The sequence below is a fragment of the Pteropus medius genome, unplaced genomic scaffold (genome assembly GCF_902729225.1).
Source record: "Pteropus medius unplaced genomic scaffold, Ma_sr-lr_union100, whole genome shotgun sequence".
NCBI classification, from domain to species: Eukaryota; Metazoa; Chordata; class Mammalia; order Chiroptera; family Pteropodidae; genus Pteropus; species Pteropus medius.
The window spans coordinates 26,808,163-26,829,802 of NW_024340696.1; the positions used below are offsets into that span (position 1 = coordinate 26,808,163).

At 33.9% G+C, this 21,640-nt stretch overlaps 1 protein-coding gene and 1 pseudogene across 1 annotated transcript in view; both read right to left on the reverse strand.

The window, feature by feature from the left end:
• SNX3 (sorting nexin 3) overlaps positions 1-21,640 on the reverse strand; it is a 34,653-nt gene that overhangs the window by 3,798 nt on the left and 9,215 nt on the right. Inside the window, exon 2 of the mRNA XM_039869919.1 lies at positions 4,009-4,104. Within this exon, the coding sequence (XP_039725853.1) occupies positions 4,009-4,104 (96 nt within the window). The remainder of the gene's footprint in view (positions 1-4,008; positions 4,105-21,640) is intronic.
• On the reverse strand, positions 10,757-10,872 carry LOC120610589 (uncharacterized; annotated as a pseudogene).

Below are 21,640 nucleotides of genomic sequence, written 5' to 3' on the forward strand. Positions count from 1 at the left end.
GTATTTGTGAAGTTGAGCGTTAAAAAGTGCAAAGACCTTGCAACTGAGAAACAGAGATCATCACAACTGAGTTATAGTAGAATTGCTATCTGATGGACAGGGAAGAACATCTCTAGATATAAAACTATTACAAAAAAGGAATCTAGAACCAATGCATTAAATAAATGATTACCATTAATTCAGGGTACGATTTAGCATAAAATTTAAGATTAGAGATTACTATGTATTATTATCTGTAGAAATATATTCTTCCTAACAAAATACTGAAAATAGTCAGTGAAATGGATGGTGAGGTGGTATTGTAGGCAACAGGATTAGAGATATACAAAAATCATGAATGGCTTGTCCAGCTGAGATTCCAAAGATCTTCTTCAACATCAAATTGTTTTTGCTTAAGCAAAATGAAAAGACTTAGTTTGAATTTTTATACTAATTTAAAAGTCATGAATCTGAAGACACATGTGTGCATGTGGAGCAAGAAGTTGACATGAGGATATCTGGCTAGTATAATATAATGAAAGCCGAAACAAACTAAAATAAAAGTTAAAAGATTTAACTATAATGACCAATAAACACAATAAATGTCACCTATTTCCAGCCTAGTATAACAGTTAAAATTACTAACATATAAACAAAATAACTTGATTGTTCTTAGCAATACTGTAATATAAGCACAACTTTCAGATAAGTTAAATTCCCAAGATATTTAACTGGCTTAATGTTAAAAATGAAGAAGTACTGTGCTTCAAAGGGCACCATTAAGAAAATGAAAATTCATCCACAGAATGGGAGAAGAGTTTTGCAAATCATATAACTGACATGGGACTTGTAAGAGATATTCTATATACAACTCAATAATAAAAAGACAAAAAACTCAAATAAATGGGCAAAGGATCTGAAAAAAAATTTCACCAAAGAAGCTATATAAATGACCTTATGATAAGACATAAAAGGATGATCAACAATATTAGCCATCAGGGAAATGAGAATCAAACCATGATAAGATAGATACCACACTGTACACACTGGGATAGCGATAATAAAGACAGATAACAGTTAAGTGTTGGTGAAGATGTGGAAAGAAGTGGAACCTTCATAGATCTTGGCAATGTAAAAATGGTACAGTTGCTTTGGAAAACAGCCTGGCACTTCCTTAAAAGTTCAACAGAGTTCTCATATGACCAAGCAAATCTACTCCTACATATATAATATATACCTAAGAGAAATGAAAACCTATGTCCAAAAAACCCTGTACACAAATAGCAGCATTAATCATAATAGCCGAAAAGTAGAAACAACCCAAATGTCGACCAACCGTTGAACTGAATAAAAAGTGGTTAATATTATTTGACAATAAAAAGAAATGAAGTACTGATTAAAGTTTCAATAGATGAACGTGAAAACATGTTCAGTGAAAGAAGCCAGACACAACAGACCACATTTTCTATGGTTCAATTTATATGCAATGTCCAGAATAGGCAAATCCACAGAGAAAGTAGATTAATGGTTATCTAGGGCTGGCTGAAGAGAGGTTGGGAGAGAAACTGGTAGTGACTACTGACGGGGATGGGGTTTCTTTCATGAATTGATTAAAATACTCTAAAATACTAATTATTTAAATTAATACTCTATAAATACAGTAAAAATACAGTACTAAAATGCTGTAGTGACAGTTGCACAACCTTGTGCATACACTAAGAACCACTAAATTCTACAATTTAAATGGCTGAACAGTATAGCATGTGAATTATATGTTAATAAAGCTGTTATTGAAAAAGTGACACACATTCACCAAATGTTTATTAAACACTCCAGTGTGCCATGTGCAAAGCCCAGAGCCCATCAAGACACTTCTTCGCATAAGTCGGACAGAGAAAGACAAATGCTGTATTATCCCACTTACATGCAGAATCTAAAAAAGCTGAACTCAAACAGAGGAGGAGGAGGAGTAGCAGCAGCCACCGTTGTCAGGGTACAAACTTCCAGTTATAAAATAAGTAAGTTCTGGGAATCTAATGTACAGTACAGTGATGATAGTTAACAATACTGTAATGGATAGGTGCCAAGAGAATAGATTTTAAATGTTCTCATCCCCCACCAAAGGTAACTATGTGAAATGATGGATGTATTAACTAACCTTATTGCGGTAATCATTTCACAATACATACATATATCAAATCATCATGCTGTATATCCTAAGTTTACATAATGTTATTTGTCAATTATATCTCAATAAAGCTGGAGGAAAAAGACACTTCTTTCCTGTAGTCATAAAAAACTTCTTTGTTATCCAAAACTTTACTAACTTGTTTTGTACATTTATATTACTAAAACATCTGTAATTTACATACGAGTTATAAATCTTTATTCCCAAATAGAGAGACAAACGTTTCAACCCAATTTGTTGAATATAAATTCTTTTCTCCACTGATCAACAATGTTATTTTTGTTATGAACTAAATTTCCAATAAACACTTGAGTCAGCTTCTAAATTTTATTACATTCATTTGCCCATCCCTAAAACAATACGAAATTGTTTTAATTACTACAGTCTTAAGATGTGTTCTGATGTCTGCAGGTGCTCAATATATACTGAAAATAATTTCCGGCTGTTCTTGAACTTTCTCTGGTTCTAAAGCTCCTATATGAATCTCAAAGTTTATAAAGGCCCCACTAATATCTCTATTAGAATTTTATGCATTTGTAAATAAGTTAGGAAATACTGCCTTATTTCCATCAGGTCTGCTGCTAAAATGCCACCTCTAAGTGAGGCCTTCCCTTGACCGTCCTATAGGTAGCTCTATTGGCACTCTTTATTTTGTTTTTTTTTAGAGTATACTACATATCTTACTATATATCTTACTATTTTTTTCTGCCTTCCCTTCACCACCACCCCAACTTACCTAACAGAAAGTAAGAACCATAAAAGTGGAGATGTTAATTTGTTCACAGTTCTATCTGTAACTCAGAACACAAAGAATGAGCTCTCAGATGTTTATAGAATAACAAAAGTGAATATTCCAAAACAGGAATGTAGTATTTCTAGAAGGTCTTCTCTGCCTTTCAGTGAAGTTTTAAAAGTTTTCTTCCTATAGGTCTTATATTTCTCATTTTGTTCATAAGTATTTTATGAGTAAAACTGTTTTTCCATTTTTGGTGGAATGCTATGATCTGTGCATGCTGCTCTTGAATCAAGCCACATTTATCTGGTTTAGGAAGTTTTCCTTCTATTTCTAGCTTATTATGCTCCAGAAGTAAGCACAAGCTAGCCTTAATCTACTTCAGGGCTCCTACAATATCTATTTCTTTTCTATAGTCACAAAATAACTCTTCAACATTCTGAGCGTGCTGTGCCCTTTGATGTTATTCTGATGTAGGGCTGAAATAAGGGATTTTAGAATGAGATCATGCTAATTTATTTTGCAGCCAAAGTCACCAAATTTTCTTCTAAGAGAAGTCAACTCTTACCAAGGTACATAACAATATTTTCAAATTGCAGGTAGTAACCCATTAACAGATCACGGCCATCATGTGAAAAGCTAACCTGAAGAGTAGCAGCATGTTTCACACAGAGTAAGGTAAGTACTGGTTTAGAAACTTGTTATATATATATGTATGATAAAAAAAAATGTAAAAAAAAAAATACTGGAAATATAATGACATATGAGATGTATTGAGGAAGAGAAACTTGGCAAATGGTGTGGAGGGGGAAGGTGAAATAGGAAGATGAGGCGAAAAAGGAAGGAATAGCAAGAAAGTTCTAAGAAGTAAGTGTTATCCAAAGGTGAATCAGCAAAGGCCTCATTTGGGCCATTAAAGTAGACAAGAGAAGGAAAAATTACAAAGACTTCCTCAATCTCCTATTAAATAAGAAAAAAATTGAACTACTTGAAAAAGATAAATGACATTTGCTTTTACTCACTTTATTCAAGACAGTTTTCCTGAAAAGTCTTAAATATTGAAATTTGGGATGTTTTGCTTTAAAATCACATTACAAAAAATTCTTACCTTGCTCTCTCTTTCTAATTCACTTCGTAGCCATTCAAAGTCACTGTATCTTCTTCTAACAGTAGATTCCTTCAGCTTGAAAATAGGCAGATTTGTCTAAAACAAAAAAAGTCACTCTTAAATTAAAGCATATTATAGGGACTTCAAAAAAAAGGGAGGGGATCTCTTTGTCAAATTAATAATATAGCAAGCCTGGTTACCTTAATATAATAAAGTTATGACGTTATTAAGTGACCTTTTACCTCTAACAAAATAAAACTTAGCTAACTTAAAACAGTATGTTTACACTAGAGTACAACTTTCAAAAGTTGTTTGTACATGTTTGCACACATACTTTTGGATGTCATTCTGCCTGAGGTTAGTTACATAAATAAACGTAAATTTTTTCTATTTCGGTGAACAGTAAAAGTGTCAATTGAAAAGAGTGAAGATAAAGCTAGGTCTGATTGCTATCCAGTTTCAACAGCACCTTAGCATATCATGTTTATAGGGGAAAGAGACCTTAACTACTTTGAAATAAAATACAAAATATTTTGTTATTATGACTAATTAGATGTTGCATAAACGAATAAAGGATTATTCTTAATGGTCTTCTGAAGGAAAAAAAAAAAGCCAGAAAAATCACTCTTAACCACTAGTAGGAAATTAGGACTCATACATTTTAGATCAGGTTCAAAGATCCAGAAATTCACAGGCTGATGGCAAGTTTAAGAACAGAAAACGTAATAATTCCCAGCATTTTGAGGTTACATCAAAATGGAAGATAATTTTTAGAGAATGTTCTTTACAAAGACCATTTCTCTCAATTTCTAAACTTAAAGTAACAAGAACATTTCTATTATCTTTTACCGATCCCTAAAAAAACAGAGAAAATATACTTTCAAATACAATTAAAAATGGTTCATGATTAAGAACATTTAGCAGAAGCTGTATATCCCCACAATTTTATTATTGAGAATAGGTTTTGAAATGCCCATAATACCACAAAGTTTGTACAATACAGAAATGACCTAACAATTAATGCCGAAACATACTGAAAATGCTATTTAATATTATAGTTGATCCTTGAACAACACGGGTATGAACTGCACATGTCCACTTACACATGAATTTTTTTTCCGTAAATATATTGGAAAATTTTTTTGAGATTTGCAACAATTTGAAAAAAACTTGCAGATGAGCTGTGCAGCCTAGAAATATCAAAAAAAAAAAGTTACATATGTCATGAATGCATCAACTATATGTAGATGCTAGTCTATTTTATCATTTACTACCATAAAATATGCAGAAATCTATTATAAAAAGTTAAAACTTATCAAAACTTACACACTTACAGAACATACACACTGTCATTGACTGTCTAGAGAAATGCAAACAAATGTAAAGATTAAATCATAACTGCATAAAATTAACTGTGGTACATACTATACTAAGGTCATTTCTTGGCCACCTCCTGTTGTATCAATTACGCTAGGCTACCATAAAGTAATCATATTGCTGCTTCTTTATTATCAATGTATGAATCATTATATCTGTAAATAAACATGAATTTTTCACAGTATCTTTTCATTTTTGATGTCTAGTGTAACACACATAATGTCTACAGCGTTTTGTATCATGTAAGGCAATACTGATGTAGGTACAAGATGTAGATAAAGATGATTCATCTTGTAAACAGATGACATAAATGTATGGTATCAATAAATACAGTATTATATATGTTTTTTCTTTATGATTTCTCAGTAACATTTTTTCTCTAGCTTACTTTATTGTAATACAGTGTATAATACACATAACATCGAAATATGTGTTAACAGACATGTTCTCAGTACGGCTTCCAGTCAACAGCAGGCTTAGTTAAGTTTCTGAGGAGTTAAAAGTTACACGTGGAATTTCAACTGTGTGGGGTTTGGCGCTCCAACCGTCCATGTTGTTCAAGTGTCAACTGTATATCCTCTCAGGTTATATTTTGTTCTTAATTCAGTCTTTGCACTTGCAGAACTGCAAACTGTTTTATAGCTGAAAAGAAAAAAGTGCCACTAGAAAGAAAGACTGGCTTCCTATTTTGTATACAGGGACATCATTATCACATAAAATTCACTCAAGAAAATTCCAATCATTTGTTAAACTTAATGCCACTGGTAATTGTCATTCAGCTAAAGAAACACTTTTTATTCAGGACCTTAAAGCCGTTTTGTAATGGTCTAAATTTTTCCAAAGTGTATTAACTTCTCTACGTTGTATACCTTATAGCTTGGAATCTTCTACAGATGCTATTGGGCATAACACTGTATAGGTTTCAAGCATGAAACCAAATCTCACAAGAGGTTTAAAAGCACTTGAATTTTCTTTCCCAGGTAACCACAACATTTGTTCATTGTATTAATGACTAAGAGTAAATTGCACCTAACAAGACTCTTATTATACTAAAAGTCAAGCTTATATTTAGAGATGCTGGCTTGCTGTACAGAGAGGTATTCTCATTCCCCGCAAAGAATAAAATTAGGTCCCCTGGAGAGCCAGATGATAATTCCCAGAAAGAAAGCACTGGATTATTTCTCTCTAATTTCACCCACTGGCTTTTTAACCAAGTTCACTCTTCCGCATTAAAATATTAAGTCTTTTGTAAGTGTCTAAAGATAGAAAGGCCTTTACAGAATTGAGTGTTTTCTGCAGGTGAGATTTTACATTTTGAATTCCCTCCTCTCAAATTACTTTACAAAGGGGATTAGCTGCTCTCTTTATTCAATATGTTAAGATCAAGCTTGTGAAAAGAGTTCCCTAAGAATTTTCATACTTCTGGGCACGGAAGTCTATAAAGTTAATCTCTGAAACAACATATCAAGCTTACAGGTACGATGTTGAGGGAAGAGGGCCAATTCAGCTCATTTTACCTTCCATTTTCCCTTTTGAACTTTTGACACAATCGTGATTATATCTGATTCAGTTAGAAAGGGAGTGGGAGGGAGAAAAAATCTAATCCTTTCTACGATTAGCTAATAGTTTGATAGATTATACATTTAAAAAAAGGATCATGGTTAATTTAAGAAAACAGTTTTCTCAGCTGGCTATGATTTCTCTTTATATGAAGTCTGCTATAGTTTTGATAAATGTCACATCAAGTAATTCTTTAAATTATTTGCTCATTAAATTTAGAGTGGTAAATTTGCTTATTAATGTCTTTCTGCTCATCACAAGGACTTTCAATTCAACTTGATAAAAGTACAAATGAAAAATGCTAAAGTTCTTGTTTAAGCCACTGAACTATCACTATTGATTATAAACTCTTGTGAGTCATCGCTTTCAACTTATTTAACACCTTTATAAAATGTTCTATTTTGGTTTTTTAAAAAGTAAGGATAATAATTTTTTTCCTACAGTTTCGGGAAGATTCAATTATTACAGTTTGGGGGTATCTATAATAGGGCATAGTGATGGATAAAGTGGGGAATATAATGATGAATAAGAAGCTGTCCTGGCCCTGAAGCTTATATTAGGGAGGTTAGAAGATACACATATAAAAAACTACATTTATATGGTTAAAAATACCATACGCCATAAACAAAATCAAGTTGAAAGATCATGAACAAATTGTAGACAAATGTTTGCAACATAAAACAAGGAGATAGTTTCATTAAAAGGTAAAGAACTTAGAAATCAATGAAAGAAAGATCGAATAACCCAACAAACAAAACAGGAAGAACACAGGAAAACTAATGTCCAATAATGTCCAACCTCTCTCTCTCCTCCCCCTCCTCCCCTCCCCTCTCTCCCTCTCTCTCTCTCTCTCTCTCTCTCTCTCTCTCACTCACTCTCTCACACACACACACACACACACACACACACACACACACAGAGTTAGTTAAAACAATAAGATCCCATTTTCATTTATCAGACAGGCAGGTATTAAATTTTAATATTCAGTGATGATGAGAGTAGAGACATCTAAAAAACCTGATAGTGGTAGTGAAAACTTGGTACAACCTTTAAGTAGGGCATTTTGGCGATAACTATCACTCCTTTTTTCTGTTTTATTTTTAAAAATTGCAGTTGACATACAATGCTGTATTAATTTCAAGTGTACAACATAGTGAGTAGACAATGACATACTTTATGAAGTGATCACCCCCAACAAATCTAGTACCCATCTGACACCATACATAGTTATTACAATATCACTGACTATATTCCCTATGCTGTACTTTAAAAGCATATATCTTTTGTGCTAACAATTACACTAGGAATTAACCTACAAATATTTCCACACATATAAAATGATATTGGTGCATTATCACATATAAAATGATATTGGTGCATAATGATATTAGCATTGTTTATGTAATAGCAAAACAAAACAAAACTAAAAACCTAAACTTTTACAAACATAAAATGAAATTTTACACAGCTTTTACAAAATATAACTTAGCCATAAACTAATCAGGAAGCCTGCCTGAGATGTGTTAAGTATAAGAAGTTTCAAAACAGTATATATAGTATGATAACAGTTGTATAATAATAATAAAAAAAGGCAGCAAAGAATTGGTTTGGCCTGTATTCTTTTAACATATGGAGCCAGCCATTCCTTAGGAATATAGCCAAGAATGGTGAAAATAGTGTGAACTGCCTGCAGAGAAGAAACAAGTATATTTAGGAAGTAATTCTTATATATTCAAAGCATAGGAGATGGTGGGAAATAAAACCAAGAAGGTTAAATGTGCCCTGTCTGGCCTACCTATTTACCTGCAAGCACCAGGAGTTAATAACAGAAAAATATCTTTGAAACAGAAAAAAAGAACAGAGAATTTACCATAGAGATAGAAGCCACAGAATTCAACAGATTAACTATGTGTATAGGTGAGCATTAAGAACATTTAGTTCTTGCTCATCACACACACACAAATTTTTTTTGTAACTGTATGGTGAGATGTTAATGAAACTTATTGTGGTGATCATTCACAATACATACATATATCAAATCATTATGTTGTACACCTGACACTAATATAATGTTATATGTCAATTATACCTCAAAAAGGGAAAAAAAAAAGAACTGTTGGTTCTAGTTAGTTCTAAGGTTTAGCTGCTTGAAGGGTATGGACAAGAGTCAGACTACTGAGGCAAATTATAGCAGAAATCCCTTCAAGGTTTTACTTTGGATATCATTTAAAATGTTTAGACTTATTCAGCGAGAATGTGCTGAATTCTGAAATTAAATGTAAATCAGACTGAAATATGGTTACCTTACTTTAAGATGACTAAAACTTTTGAAATTTAAAAGGTAAGATTTAGTATTCTCTTATCCTGACATCCATATTTCCCCCCTAATTTTAAGAAAAGTTGTTTTAGTTGCTCAGGCTGAGCATAAACTAGAAGCCACTATTTTCCTCCCTAGCTACTAGTCATTTTTCCTAACAGGTGAAAGTGTCAAGCTCAGCCACTTGTATGAAATAACAATACCTGTAGGAAATATTTTCTTTGTAGGAACAGTGACCAGAGAGAGGCAGGATCAGAGACAAATAAAACTGAAATCCGTCATGAGGCAAGAACCATAAACTAAGACACAGCCTTCACCTCTTTGTATAGATAGGTATTATTAATAAATCCTGAAGGTGAGTTTGAGTAACCTTGGTCTATTTTAGATTTTTCAGTTTCATTCACGCAATTATGGAAGTCTTACAAATGTTTCATTATACATCTGAAGCAAACACAGAAGCTCCTATAAACATTTACATCAACTCTCTCATATGAGCTATATAAGAAATCCAATATTACAAATTTAAAGCTATGTCAGGGCTGTGGCCCAAACTAAAATTTAAAAAGCAGAGTATTATAATTATCTGCCCCTCAAAAAGTTAAGCTGGTTGCCTGGAATCCATAAAGTCAATAAAAACTTTTATTCCTCATTCAAAATACACCTCCGTTAATCATTATAAGACAAATACTAGTTAATTTGTTACCATTATTTAACATTTCTTTGGAAAACTACAAAAAAGATTACATTATCAAGGGAGGCAGAAGCTGAGAATGCAAGGATGTTCACATCTGGCACTAAAAGGAGCTATAAAAATACAACTAAATATGGGACACAATGTTAAAAAGTTAGAGCAAAAACAAAAAAAAGTCAATCCAAAGCTCTACTCCATACTTATCCCTCCCCCTACTATTGAAATCAAAGACATCAGTGGTTCTCCAACATGGTTAGCTTCAGAATTACTACCTGGGTAGCTTGAAACAACTAAAGTGGAAGTATAACACAAATATAGAAAAGTGTTCAAATACATTAAGAGTTTATTAGCTCCATAAGTTTTCAAATGGTAGTAATCTGGGTAGTCTTAAAACAAACAAACAAACAAACAAAAACAAAAAACCAGTCCTGAGAACTACCTCAGATCAACTAAATCAGTTTCTAGGGGAATGGGCCCTTAAAAAAAAATTTTCCCAGTGATTTATACACGTTTAGACACTAACCAAATCATATTTGACTGGTTCAAAGATCATACAACAAGCAACTAAAGCAGTTCTGAGAGGGAAATTTATAGCTGTAAATGTCCGCATTACAAAACATGTAGAAAGTAATAAAGACCAGAGTAGAAATGAATAAAATAGAGGGCAGAAAAATTATAGAGAAATTATAAATGAAAATACTGAATGCTTCAATTAAAGAAATGGAGACTAATCATTTGAAATTATAAATAAAAAAATATATTACTTATATATTAAAAATAATTTGAGATTTTTTGTTTTTTATCGCCTACAACGCCTGGTATTCCTAGGTGGTCTCCCATACAAGTACTAACCAGGCCCGACGCTGCTTAGCTTCTGAGATCAGTTGAGATTGGGTGCGTTCAGAGTGGCATGGCCGGCCATAGACGAGATTATTTTAAATACATGGTTTTACAAAACATTTCACACATTCCTTCTATGGGAGAAGATAATCAAAACCAGTAACCCTACTCTTTCTCATTCTTATTTTCGAATCTCACAGAGATTCATTTGGTATGAAAGTAGACACTTTCTAATATTCTATATTAGGATAGTGATTAAGAGCTCATTCTCTGTCTGGGTTCAAATACCAGCAATGCCACTTAGTTATATAACTTGAACAAGTTAATTTGTTTTTCAATTTGCTTATTTATAAACTGGGGATAATAGTGTGAGAGTATATCAAAATAGTGATTTCTATCAAGACAGATAAATGATTTCTTTTCTACTACATGAGAAATCATACAAAGGATAATTATCTTGAAATAATTAAGATTTGTAATGCTGAAAGGCCATGTTCTTATAACCCTATCTCATACAGTTGTAGTGATGAAATGAGGTAACACATATAACCATGCTTAGAACAGTACCTGGCACAAAATAATTGCACAGTAAATCTAAGTTATTTGTTTTTTTCATATTATCCATTTTGTGTCTTTTAAACTCAGCAAGAAGTTCTAATATTATAATACTCTCCCTATACCTTTAACCAATTGTTACTGTTATATTTGCTTTGTAAATCTTCTACAGTTATTTTTGCTGAACTATTTGAAAATAAACTGCAGTCATTATGACCCTTTACCACTAAATACTTCTTTTATAAAACCACAGAACAAAAACCAAATACAGGACATTTAAGGTTGACATACAGTCCATATTCAAATTTTATCAGTTGTTCCAAAAGTATCCCTTATAACTTCTCAAAAAACCAGAATCCCATTAAGAATAAAGCACTTCTCTCATTATCTCTTTAATCTCCTTCAATTTAGAACAGACTTCCTGCCTTTTAGCTATTCAAGACACTGACAATTTTAAAGAGTGCAAGCCAGATATTTGAAATGTCTTATACCTTTGAGTTTGTCTGTTTCCTTGCGAGTTTTTATGACAACAATGTTCCTAGTGGCAGGAATGCTGAAGCCTCTCAGAAGGCACATTATGTCAGTTTGTCCTATTATTGCATCCCTTGGTTAAGGTTAGGTCACCCAGATTTCTCCAAAGTAGTTACCTTTTTTTTTCTCTTTATAATAAGTTTTTCTTATTCTTGCTTTTCATAATAAAAGATTTAGTGCCATCTGGAATTTGCCCAGCTAAATTTAAAACTTATAGAACTGTCAAAGCACAAAAAGAAGTCTGCTTCTTGGAGAATTCACATCTTTAGGTGAAGTTATTTACCTGAATGTAACCAATAGAAGAGAGACTGGCTTACTGCAGGAAAGCCCTATTCTCTGCCAAATTTAGTGTGAACATATAGATGTGTAAATATATTATGTTTACAATTTGTTGATTTAGTAAACAGAATCAGAAGAGGATTTATAGTCTACTTGGTTAGAATGAAGCAATGGATATTTGTACTTGCCCTAGGAGAAATTCAGGGCAATATTCAAGTTCCTGTGCATTTTGCCTTTTCATTTACAAGAGGAGAATGTAGTTTACATAACTCATGAAAAGGTGATAGACTGATTACATAAGATACCTGGAACATTCAGAAAACTAGAAAAGAACAATACTAAAAACCTGAAGAGAACTGTTCAATATTATTTTGTTGCTGTTCATTTGTTCTAATAATATACCAAAAACAAAATTCCAAAGAGATAAAATGTTAATAAGAGATGTCTGTATGCCTGATATTACTAATCTCATATGGTAAAATCATCAGGAATCCAAACAGACATTACATAATAAAGAACAGATTTTTGAAACCATGGTATAAGCTCTAAAACAAGTGCTCTCTTTACGTCTGAACAGAGGAAACTGCCACTTTATTGGTCTCCAAAAAGCTGGGTCTTACATACTTACACAGGCTGACCTATTAAAGTCAGCAGCTATATGTAACCTGATTATCACTGATAGCCAAGCAGAAAACCAAGCCTCAAAATGTGATCACCTGAATATAGCTTAACAATAGATATTAGAAAAATGTTTACTAGGTGTTTCTAGTATTTCTTCAGATAGTGTCATGTGTACATTTGAAAAAGAGACTGGCAACGACATCAAAAGTATACTCAATAGACCATACTCTATTCAATCAATCCTAAGAGATGTAAAAGAATGCCCCACTACAGTTCTCATTAAACGGCTGCATTTCTCCAAATATCTACATCTAGAGATAAAGGATAAGCTGAGAAGTGCTTAAGCTATTACCTCTCCCTTCAGTACTTTTGATACTTGTTTTACCCAATCTGGAACAGCATGAATAACTGGAGATATGGTTTATAACCTAGATGAACTCTAAATATGTCTGGGGAGAAGTCATTTAAGTGAAGAATAAGCTTTTAGTCTGGTGAACCTTTGAAATGTAGATTGTCACTAAGCCAAGGTATTTAGTTTAGTTTCTTTCTTTAAAAAAAAAAAAAAAAAAAAGACATGGCCTTCCAGTGATACAATTTCCTGTTATTTTAAGAGAAGTATCTTTTATGGTATAATTTCCCAAACAGTAGAGATTATCTAGGGAGGTTTAATGCATAAATCAAGTAATTCCATATACTTTTCTTACTTTGTCCATACTCTTCATTTGTGAACTGGCAACAAGACTCATTTGCAAGCTCATGTAAGGTTTTCAATGAGCAACCTTTAATGGACTTGTGCAATAATAATTCCACTGTAAAGAAAAATTTGCTCATAATAGCTCATGAACATTTATATGGTCCTATAGGCTTCTGCTGAAAGAAAACTGCCTACTAATAGTCTAAGACATTTTCTAAACAATTTTAAAAGTGCAAAACTATTTCCTATATCTTCCCAACTTGCTTAATCATAAGAATTATCTCAAGTTTTAAACACACATACACACACAGACACTCACACAAAAAAGCCCCCAGCGCCACCTCCTAAAGAATCTTATTCAAATTAGTTTGGGATGGAATCTGAACATCAGTATTTTTAAGAGATTCTAAGGTGCGAGAACTTCTGCCCTAGACCTACGAAATGTGAAAAAGGGGGTGGGGGAAGGGCTCAGGAATCTGTACGATAACCAAGTGATTCTAGCTGAGATGGGACAGATATGGGCAATGATATTTTACTTCCTTAAGGACAGTGATTTGGAACACTATGAGAATAGTGAACTGGAAATGAGATGCGAAGTCATTATAAGTAAAACTACGATATGGAAACCAGTGAAAGAATATTAGTTAGGAAACTCTATTCAGTAAGTGTATTATAAATGTCTACACGTGCAGTATCAAGCACATATGGACTTACAGGGATCTGAAACAAACATCATCCTCAAGAGATATTTATAGGATGAAATGGAGAAGGGGGCAGTTTCAATCACAATTTATCATAGACCTTTACTGTTGAGACAAAAAAGAAGAAACTTAGAGTAATTGAAGTAGAAATAGAAGATATAAAATACATACATATGACTATATTAGGTGAAATTTGCATAGTAGGCTCATAAAAAGTATCTTTAGAATTGAAAAAATTAGAATAGTACGTGTTCATCTGTAGAGATTTTATTTTGATTATATCCTTTCAGTCTTTTATATAAACAAATTTTATTCTTATTAAACATATTAGCATCTCATTTGATATAGATAATATGACTGCACATAGACATCATCTACATGAGAAGTGGTATAATATAATGGTTAAGCACACAATTCTGAAATGAGACAATCGCTGATTTTAATCCCAATTCCTGTATTAACCAGCTATCTGACCCCAGACAAAATGCTATGAATGAAAGAGAGATGAAACCTTGATAGAGATCCAGGGATTTTGTGTACTTTCCATAGGACAAACCCCTAACAGTGAAATTATTGGGCCAAAGGCTATAAATGTTAAGGCTTCAAAATGGCCTCCAGAGAGGCTATTTGCTGTGGATTGAAGAGGTACATAACTGTAGTAGGCTACTACTTTGGCGGCCTTACAATAAACCATGCCTTTCAGTATTTTTCTTTTTGTATCCTCTATATCTTTCTGTATCCTCTCCCACATTGGCTTGGCCATGTGACTGCCTTTGATCAATAGTATATTAGCAAATACTTGTGACTGGGGCTTGATGTTCCAAGACGTCCTCTTGGAAGGACATTCTCTCTTGGAACCCAGTCACCATTATTCTGTTAGAAGTCTAGTTATTCATGGAGGAAAACTCAGGACCCAATTAACAGCTCCCAGTGGTAGCCCCACTAACTTGCCAGCCAGTCATACAATTGTGTCATCTTGGAAATAAATCCTCCAGTCCCAGTCAAGCTCCTCCAGCAGATATCAAGGAGAACAGAGATAAGCTGCCCCTTCTAAGAACTGACCAAACTGCACAACTGTGCTAAAGTGAATGTTAACTGTTGTTATTTTAAGCCACCAACTTTTGAGGTTGTTTGTTACACAGCAATAGATAATTGAATCAGTAACCTGAGAAGATTGAAAGGATAATATTTAAATATAAAAATGTGGTATCTAAAACAAACAGACTTTTGAAAATTTTTAACTCTTTGCTGTTTATTTTTTTGCTTCCTTATTAGCTCTTGACTTATGTTCTGAGTAGCAGCGATTCTCAGGAAATTCCCAGTTAATTGATTCTGGATTATTCAGCAAAGGAAGTATTCCTCCATAACTTAAGAAGCTGATAAAATGAGCTGAAGTTTTTTCATTCTTAAACAAAGGCAATTTTAAAAATAAAAGTTGTAATAGATGATTGAGAGTTGCTTTCTCTACAGTAACTTGATAAACCTCTAGGAATAGATAGTATGAAATAGTTTGTCATCTATATTATAAAAGAATGAAGCTGAGATATTTCTTTGGAGAACAAAATATTATCTGGACAACTATAAAAACATGAATAAGGTTGTTTAATGAGTCAATTCTCTAAGACATGAGTAATAATCTATATTAATAGATTCCTTTCTCATCTAGTCAGTGGTTAGCTATAATAAGAACTAGATTATATTAACCCCTATATATTGACAGCAGCATTATTTTACTCCTTTTATAAAGCCCCACAAAGAGTCATTACTGTTGTAATAACCTGAAAGTACTCAAACCACTAACAAAATCTTTTTATTAGAAGTAGTAAGTAACTCTCTAAGAATCCGCATAATAAACATGGCTGAGAGCACAGGCTGTAAGAAGAATTGCAACTTGTCACTAAAGGTTTCAATATATAATTAGGTCAGTGTGATTTTTAGAAATTTCTGGCCAGCATACATTCTTATTTTTTAACTGTTGGGTATAATTGGTGTTTGAAGTGGAGCGGGAGAGCAGGGTATTCTGGTTCTTTTCCTCATAATTTAAGTTTCCTTCTGAGTACTTTTGTCTAGCTCTTTCTCCTCATACGTCCTCTTCCTTGTCCTGAGTTGTGAAGTTTGTAAGAAAAGGAAATCACTCCGGATCTTTCACCTTTAGTCCCCAAACTCTACTTGGAAGCATGTAAGTAAGATATTTTAAGTCATGACATTTATAAATATTAAGTCTCTTAAGCCATTAAACTGATGTTATTTAGAATGCTAATAAAATATACAGCACAAAAGGTGTTAATTGAGAATCTACCAGGAACATTAAGTATATGGACACGTTTCCTGACTTAGCAGACTTTATACAGACAAGACAGGTCAGGGTAAAGAGACAGAAATTAAGGATACTGGAATACCATGGGGGTAAGCATCTGTAAGAAAATACACAACTGAGGAGTGCACTATTATGATATGATAAAGACATGCACACACAACCTTTTACACTTAAAGGCTTTAAAAACTAATAGAAAATTTTATAACTATACTTCTATGGATGCTTATACCATTATGAATCAAAAGTTTTCAAGTTTAGATGTTCAACTTTGTAAATGAAGAGTTTAAAGTCTCTGCTTTTTCCATTCACTAAAGATAATCAAGGTTAAAGTCATTAAGTTTGTATCGCAGAGAGACACTTAAGGTTCAAACAATTGCTATATTACTTTTAGTGGTGGAAGTTCCTGACATGCTACATTGTTGGGGGAAAAATGTAAGCAAACATATATGAGTGAGTGTGTGAGTGTGTGTGTGTATACATATATTCATTCAGTATTTCTTTTATATGATTGCGGATTTAGCTTCAGAGGAGGTAATCACAAATTTGTGACCCTATATCTGATTCCTGGGAGCAGCAGGGAACAGATGAATAAGTCGAGCAGACCTGGTTCAAGTTCTGGACTCATTAACAATATGAACCATGTCAAATGACTTTCCTTCTCCAAATCTGAGTTGCATCATCTTTAAAATAAAGATAATTCAAATAACTGCCACTTCAATAATTAACTAGCAACTATTATTACTTCACAAATCACTTATTGGATACTTACTGTAGGGTAAATACTATGCCACATGTCACATGTAATCTTCTGAAGTTCTACTTTATGGCTGAAGAAACTAAAAAAGAGGAGTTAGGTAACTTGCTCAGAATCACATGTCTACTAACAGAGAAAGGAAGGACTGAACACATGTTCAAGTTCAAAGTTCATGCTCTTAAGGCACACTACTGTTATAATACCAGACCAAAAGCAGATATTAAGTAAATAAAGCTTAAAAATTCTAGTAAGCTTTTAATAAAATATCTTAACATCTACTATCTACAAGGAGCTAAGTTAATACTTGGTTAAGAGGCTTGCAAAAACATTTAAACATTACATTAAAAAGTGCTTCTAAGCACCTGTAAGTTAACATTAAAGCATAATAATATGATAAAAACCTTTTCTCTTAAAAATATGGAACCTAAAATAAAGGTATAATGTAAAAAGGTAAGTCTAGAGAAGCTGACATGGTGGAGTGAGGAGCTTGGCAAAGCCTCTCCTTAAAAAATCAGCAATAAAATAGACAAACGTGTCAAAACAACCGTATCAGGACTCTGGGAATTGGCCAAAGACATAACAAACTGAAAAGCATTTACTGAAGTAAAAGCAACTGCCAAACCTTAGACCGGTGGAAATCTGAGGTGTTTTGGTCATCCCCAACAGCTCCATCAATGCTAGGTTGACCAGTGTGGGGCAAGCTGTGGAAACCAGCACCACTGCTGCTAGCGGGGGGATCACTGATTGAGTAGAATGCTGAAGAATACCATATGCAGGAGTATCCTTGAGAACAATAGTGACCTTGGTGGCAAACAACTGGGGAAGGCCAATACTGCAGCACTCTAAGGTTGCAATACTAACTGAGGCAAGAAACAAACCAGCAGATTTGCCAGAAGTTTAGCAGAGATATCCTGAGAACGGCACAGCCATGGTAAGCCTTGCTATGCTCTCACTTATCCCGGGAGGTCTGAAAGGCTGTGCGCTTGCACAAAGCTGTATGCAAGCTCAGGAAAGACTGGCGAAGACCCCAGTTATCTTTATATCCTTGGCTGGATGTGACGTCTTTCACAGATACAGAATAGCCATGGATGTAAGAAGACTTGGCACAAAGTAAAAGCTGGAACAAACCTGTAAACTGCCTATAGTTTGAATTCATTCCTCAACCTACATACAAATCCACTGGCAAAGAGGAGAAGCCTTACTGGTTCAAGGTATTTATTATGCACAACTTCTGACCAGTCACTGGCTGACCATGAAGTTGTGTTGATCCAAGGGTGACCCCTAGAAAAGAGTGAGTTAAGATATAATGCACTCTGAAAGGCACCATTTATTCTCATCCCAGTTCACTTTTACTCAAGCTATAAGTAAACTATAGTTTTTAAATGTGTACTCAATTTTCTAATGTAATAAATGATCCTATAAAAAAAAAAAAGTCTCTAATTTTTGTTTGGATTAAGAAATTTTCTCTGTCTTAATCAGCAGAGAATGGTGCATGTGTGTGAAGTTGATGCACACCTTGAAGGCTAGCATAGGGCTAACAGTGACCAGGCTGTAAGTGACTACTGACCAGAAACACACTGAGAAAGGCAAAAAGGTCAAAGAAACTCAGGAGGAAAAGCCCTTGTGTACACTGCTCCCTTCATATATGAGCCATCCTGTATTTTTGAGGCCACTATCACTTATAATCAACTACAAATATGTCAAACAAGTCAACTTCGATTCCAAGGAAACTGGACAAACAGTTGTCTGGTAGTTTGAGCCTCACACTTCGATTTAAATAGCTCCATATGGCTAATAGCTAATGGCTGCTGTATTATAGAGATTAGACAAAGGCAGATCAAATAACATATTCCTTGTAAATAATCCACTGAACTATATTCATAACTGATGGCCTACTTCAACCTATAAAGGTTTTCTTAATTTTATGAATGCTTTATCAGATTCTATATAATTATAATCCTTCTACTATGCTCCCTTAGCTTTGACATTCTTGAACTTTCTTCACACAGAAGCTGTGGGTGCCTTAAATATTTAATATATATTTTTAATATATACTTCATAATCTTAAGATGAATTTTAAAAATTTAGTCTATCACAAACGAATGTGGATGTTTTAAAAAACAGATTGTTCTTGCTCATTTTAACGATTGCCTGAAGTTAAGGTGCAGGTTTCTTCTCAAAATAGAAACAAAAAAAATTATGTGAATTAGAAGAAATTGTGTAGTTATATATTTATTGATTGAAATATTTAAATATATTTTAGACTTTGAGACCTAGAATTATAAGTTGCAAAAGTCAGAGTACTTTTCTCCCGATGTGTGTACTGAATGGAAGATACTATTGCTTGAAATTAAGAGGGTCAAAGGCCTGACAATAAAGTATGAAACATTTTGCAAGTTAAATTTTAATCAAGAGCCAATAACATAAAGTATTCATCACCTAGAACTTGTAATTTTACACTTGCCTAATTTCAGAAGTTAGCCCTCTCTCATACAAGGGCACTAGATGACAAGGATAAACAACTTTATCATATATTACACAGTTATTTCTGTAATACTCAGTGTATTTTAAAAATGCACTGGTCATTTAGCATTGCTGATCTTGACCTATACCTAGATAGCCAAAGTGACTCAGTCTTTTAATAATTTTCTCTTTAGTTTGGAAAAATAATCCTCTACAGCCTATTAAGTAAGGCACTCAGCTTTTTCCATGAGAAAAACATATTTTTCTACACCCTAGGTAAAACATCTTGGCAGACTAGTAGAGGGATAATGAGAACTGATAGTGCTAAATTCTGATAGGGAAGAAGATAGGGCTGTGGCCTATAATCAAGGCTCAGGTAAGGCTGAGCCTCAGTCCCCACTGACTCTCATTCTCTTGGAGTGAGTCTAGAGTGTCTCCTTCTGTTGAAAATGCTCTTTAAGACAGAGGAATGGTCATTCTTATTAGTTTCCTACTGCTGCTGTAGCAAATTACCACAAACTTAGTAGCTTAAAACAAAACAAATTCATTATCTATGGTTTTGGAGGTAGGAAGCCCTAAATGAGTCTCATTGGGCTAAATTAAGGTGTCATCAGGGCTGCATTCCTTCTGGAGGATCTAGGGGAGAATTTATCTTCTCTAACTTCTACAGCTGGCTGTAATCTTTGGTTCATGGTTCTTTCCTCCATTTTCAAAGTCAGCAACTGCATACTTCAATCTCTGCTTCCATTGTCACAACTTCTTCTATGACTGACTCCACTGCCTGTTTCACTTATCAGGACCTTTGTGATTACATGAGGCATAACCAGGTAATCTGGGGCAATCTATCTCAAGATCCTTAATTTAATCACATCTGCAAAGTCACTTTTGCCATGTAAGGTAACATATTCACAGGTTCTAGGTATTAGGAAGTGGATCTTTGGGGTGTCATTATTCTGCCTACTATAGTCACCCAAGTGACTATGTCACTCCAACTATGGCATTTGGAGATTCCTAGTAAGTAATATGTGGTGGATAAATGTTGCCATGAATTCTTCGAAGCCTCTTCCAACCAAGAGGTGGAGTCTATTCCCCCACGCCTTAAATCTGAACTAGCCTTACGATTTGCTTTGACCAACAGAATGTAGTACAAGAGACAAGTTTCAGAGCCTAAAACTCAAGAGGTGTCACAACTTCCCTCTCCATCCTCTTGGAATGATATTCTAAGACTGCCATATAAAGAAGCCAGTCTGACCGGAGAATGAGAGTCCATGTGGAAGAAAATGAGGCATCCTAGAGGGATAGCCAGATATGCCAACTTTCCAGCTAAAAACAACTACATAAATTAGGACAGGTAAAAACCAACATATAAGCCGTTTAGCCAACCCACAGAACAATGGAAAATCACTATTTCAAGTCAATAAGTTTTGTGGTGGTTTGTTACAGCTGATACAACATTGGTTAGGTGGGAAGACTGGCCTATATACTACGTACACATGTGTGAATGAGCTTTTGGCAAGAGGAATAAAGGAAGATCATTAGCATTAAGTTTGGGAGGAGAACAGCAGGTAGATTTTCTTGGCTATATCACAAAACACGATCAGGTTGAAACAGGAAATGACTATTGTTAAGAATAATCAACTGTTCTATATCTGTGATCTATTTTAACTGGAAATAAGAGCCATTATAGTTTCTAAGAAGAGGCAGTCAGATAACTAAAACTATATCGAAGAAAACACAAGAGAAAGTACCTACCATACTTTCTAGACATAGCAACTGCCCAAGACATGCTTAAAAACAAAACACATTATAATAAAGAGGTAGAGAAACATGTCTGAGCCAGACAGTAATAAGAGGTGAAGGGCATAAAGTGGTCAGAATCCAGTAGTAATACTATGTGACTTAGTGGCAAGTCACTGACATTAGATGTTGGCA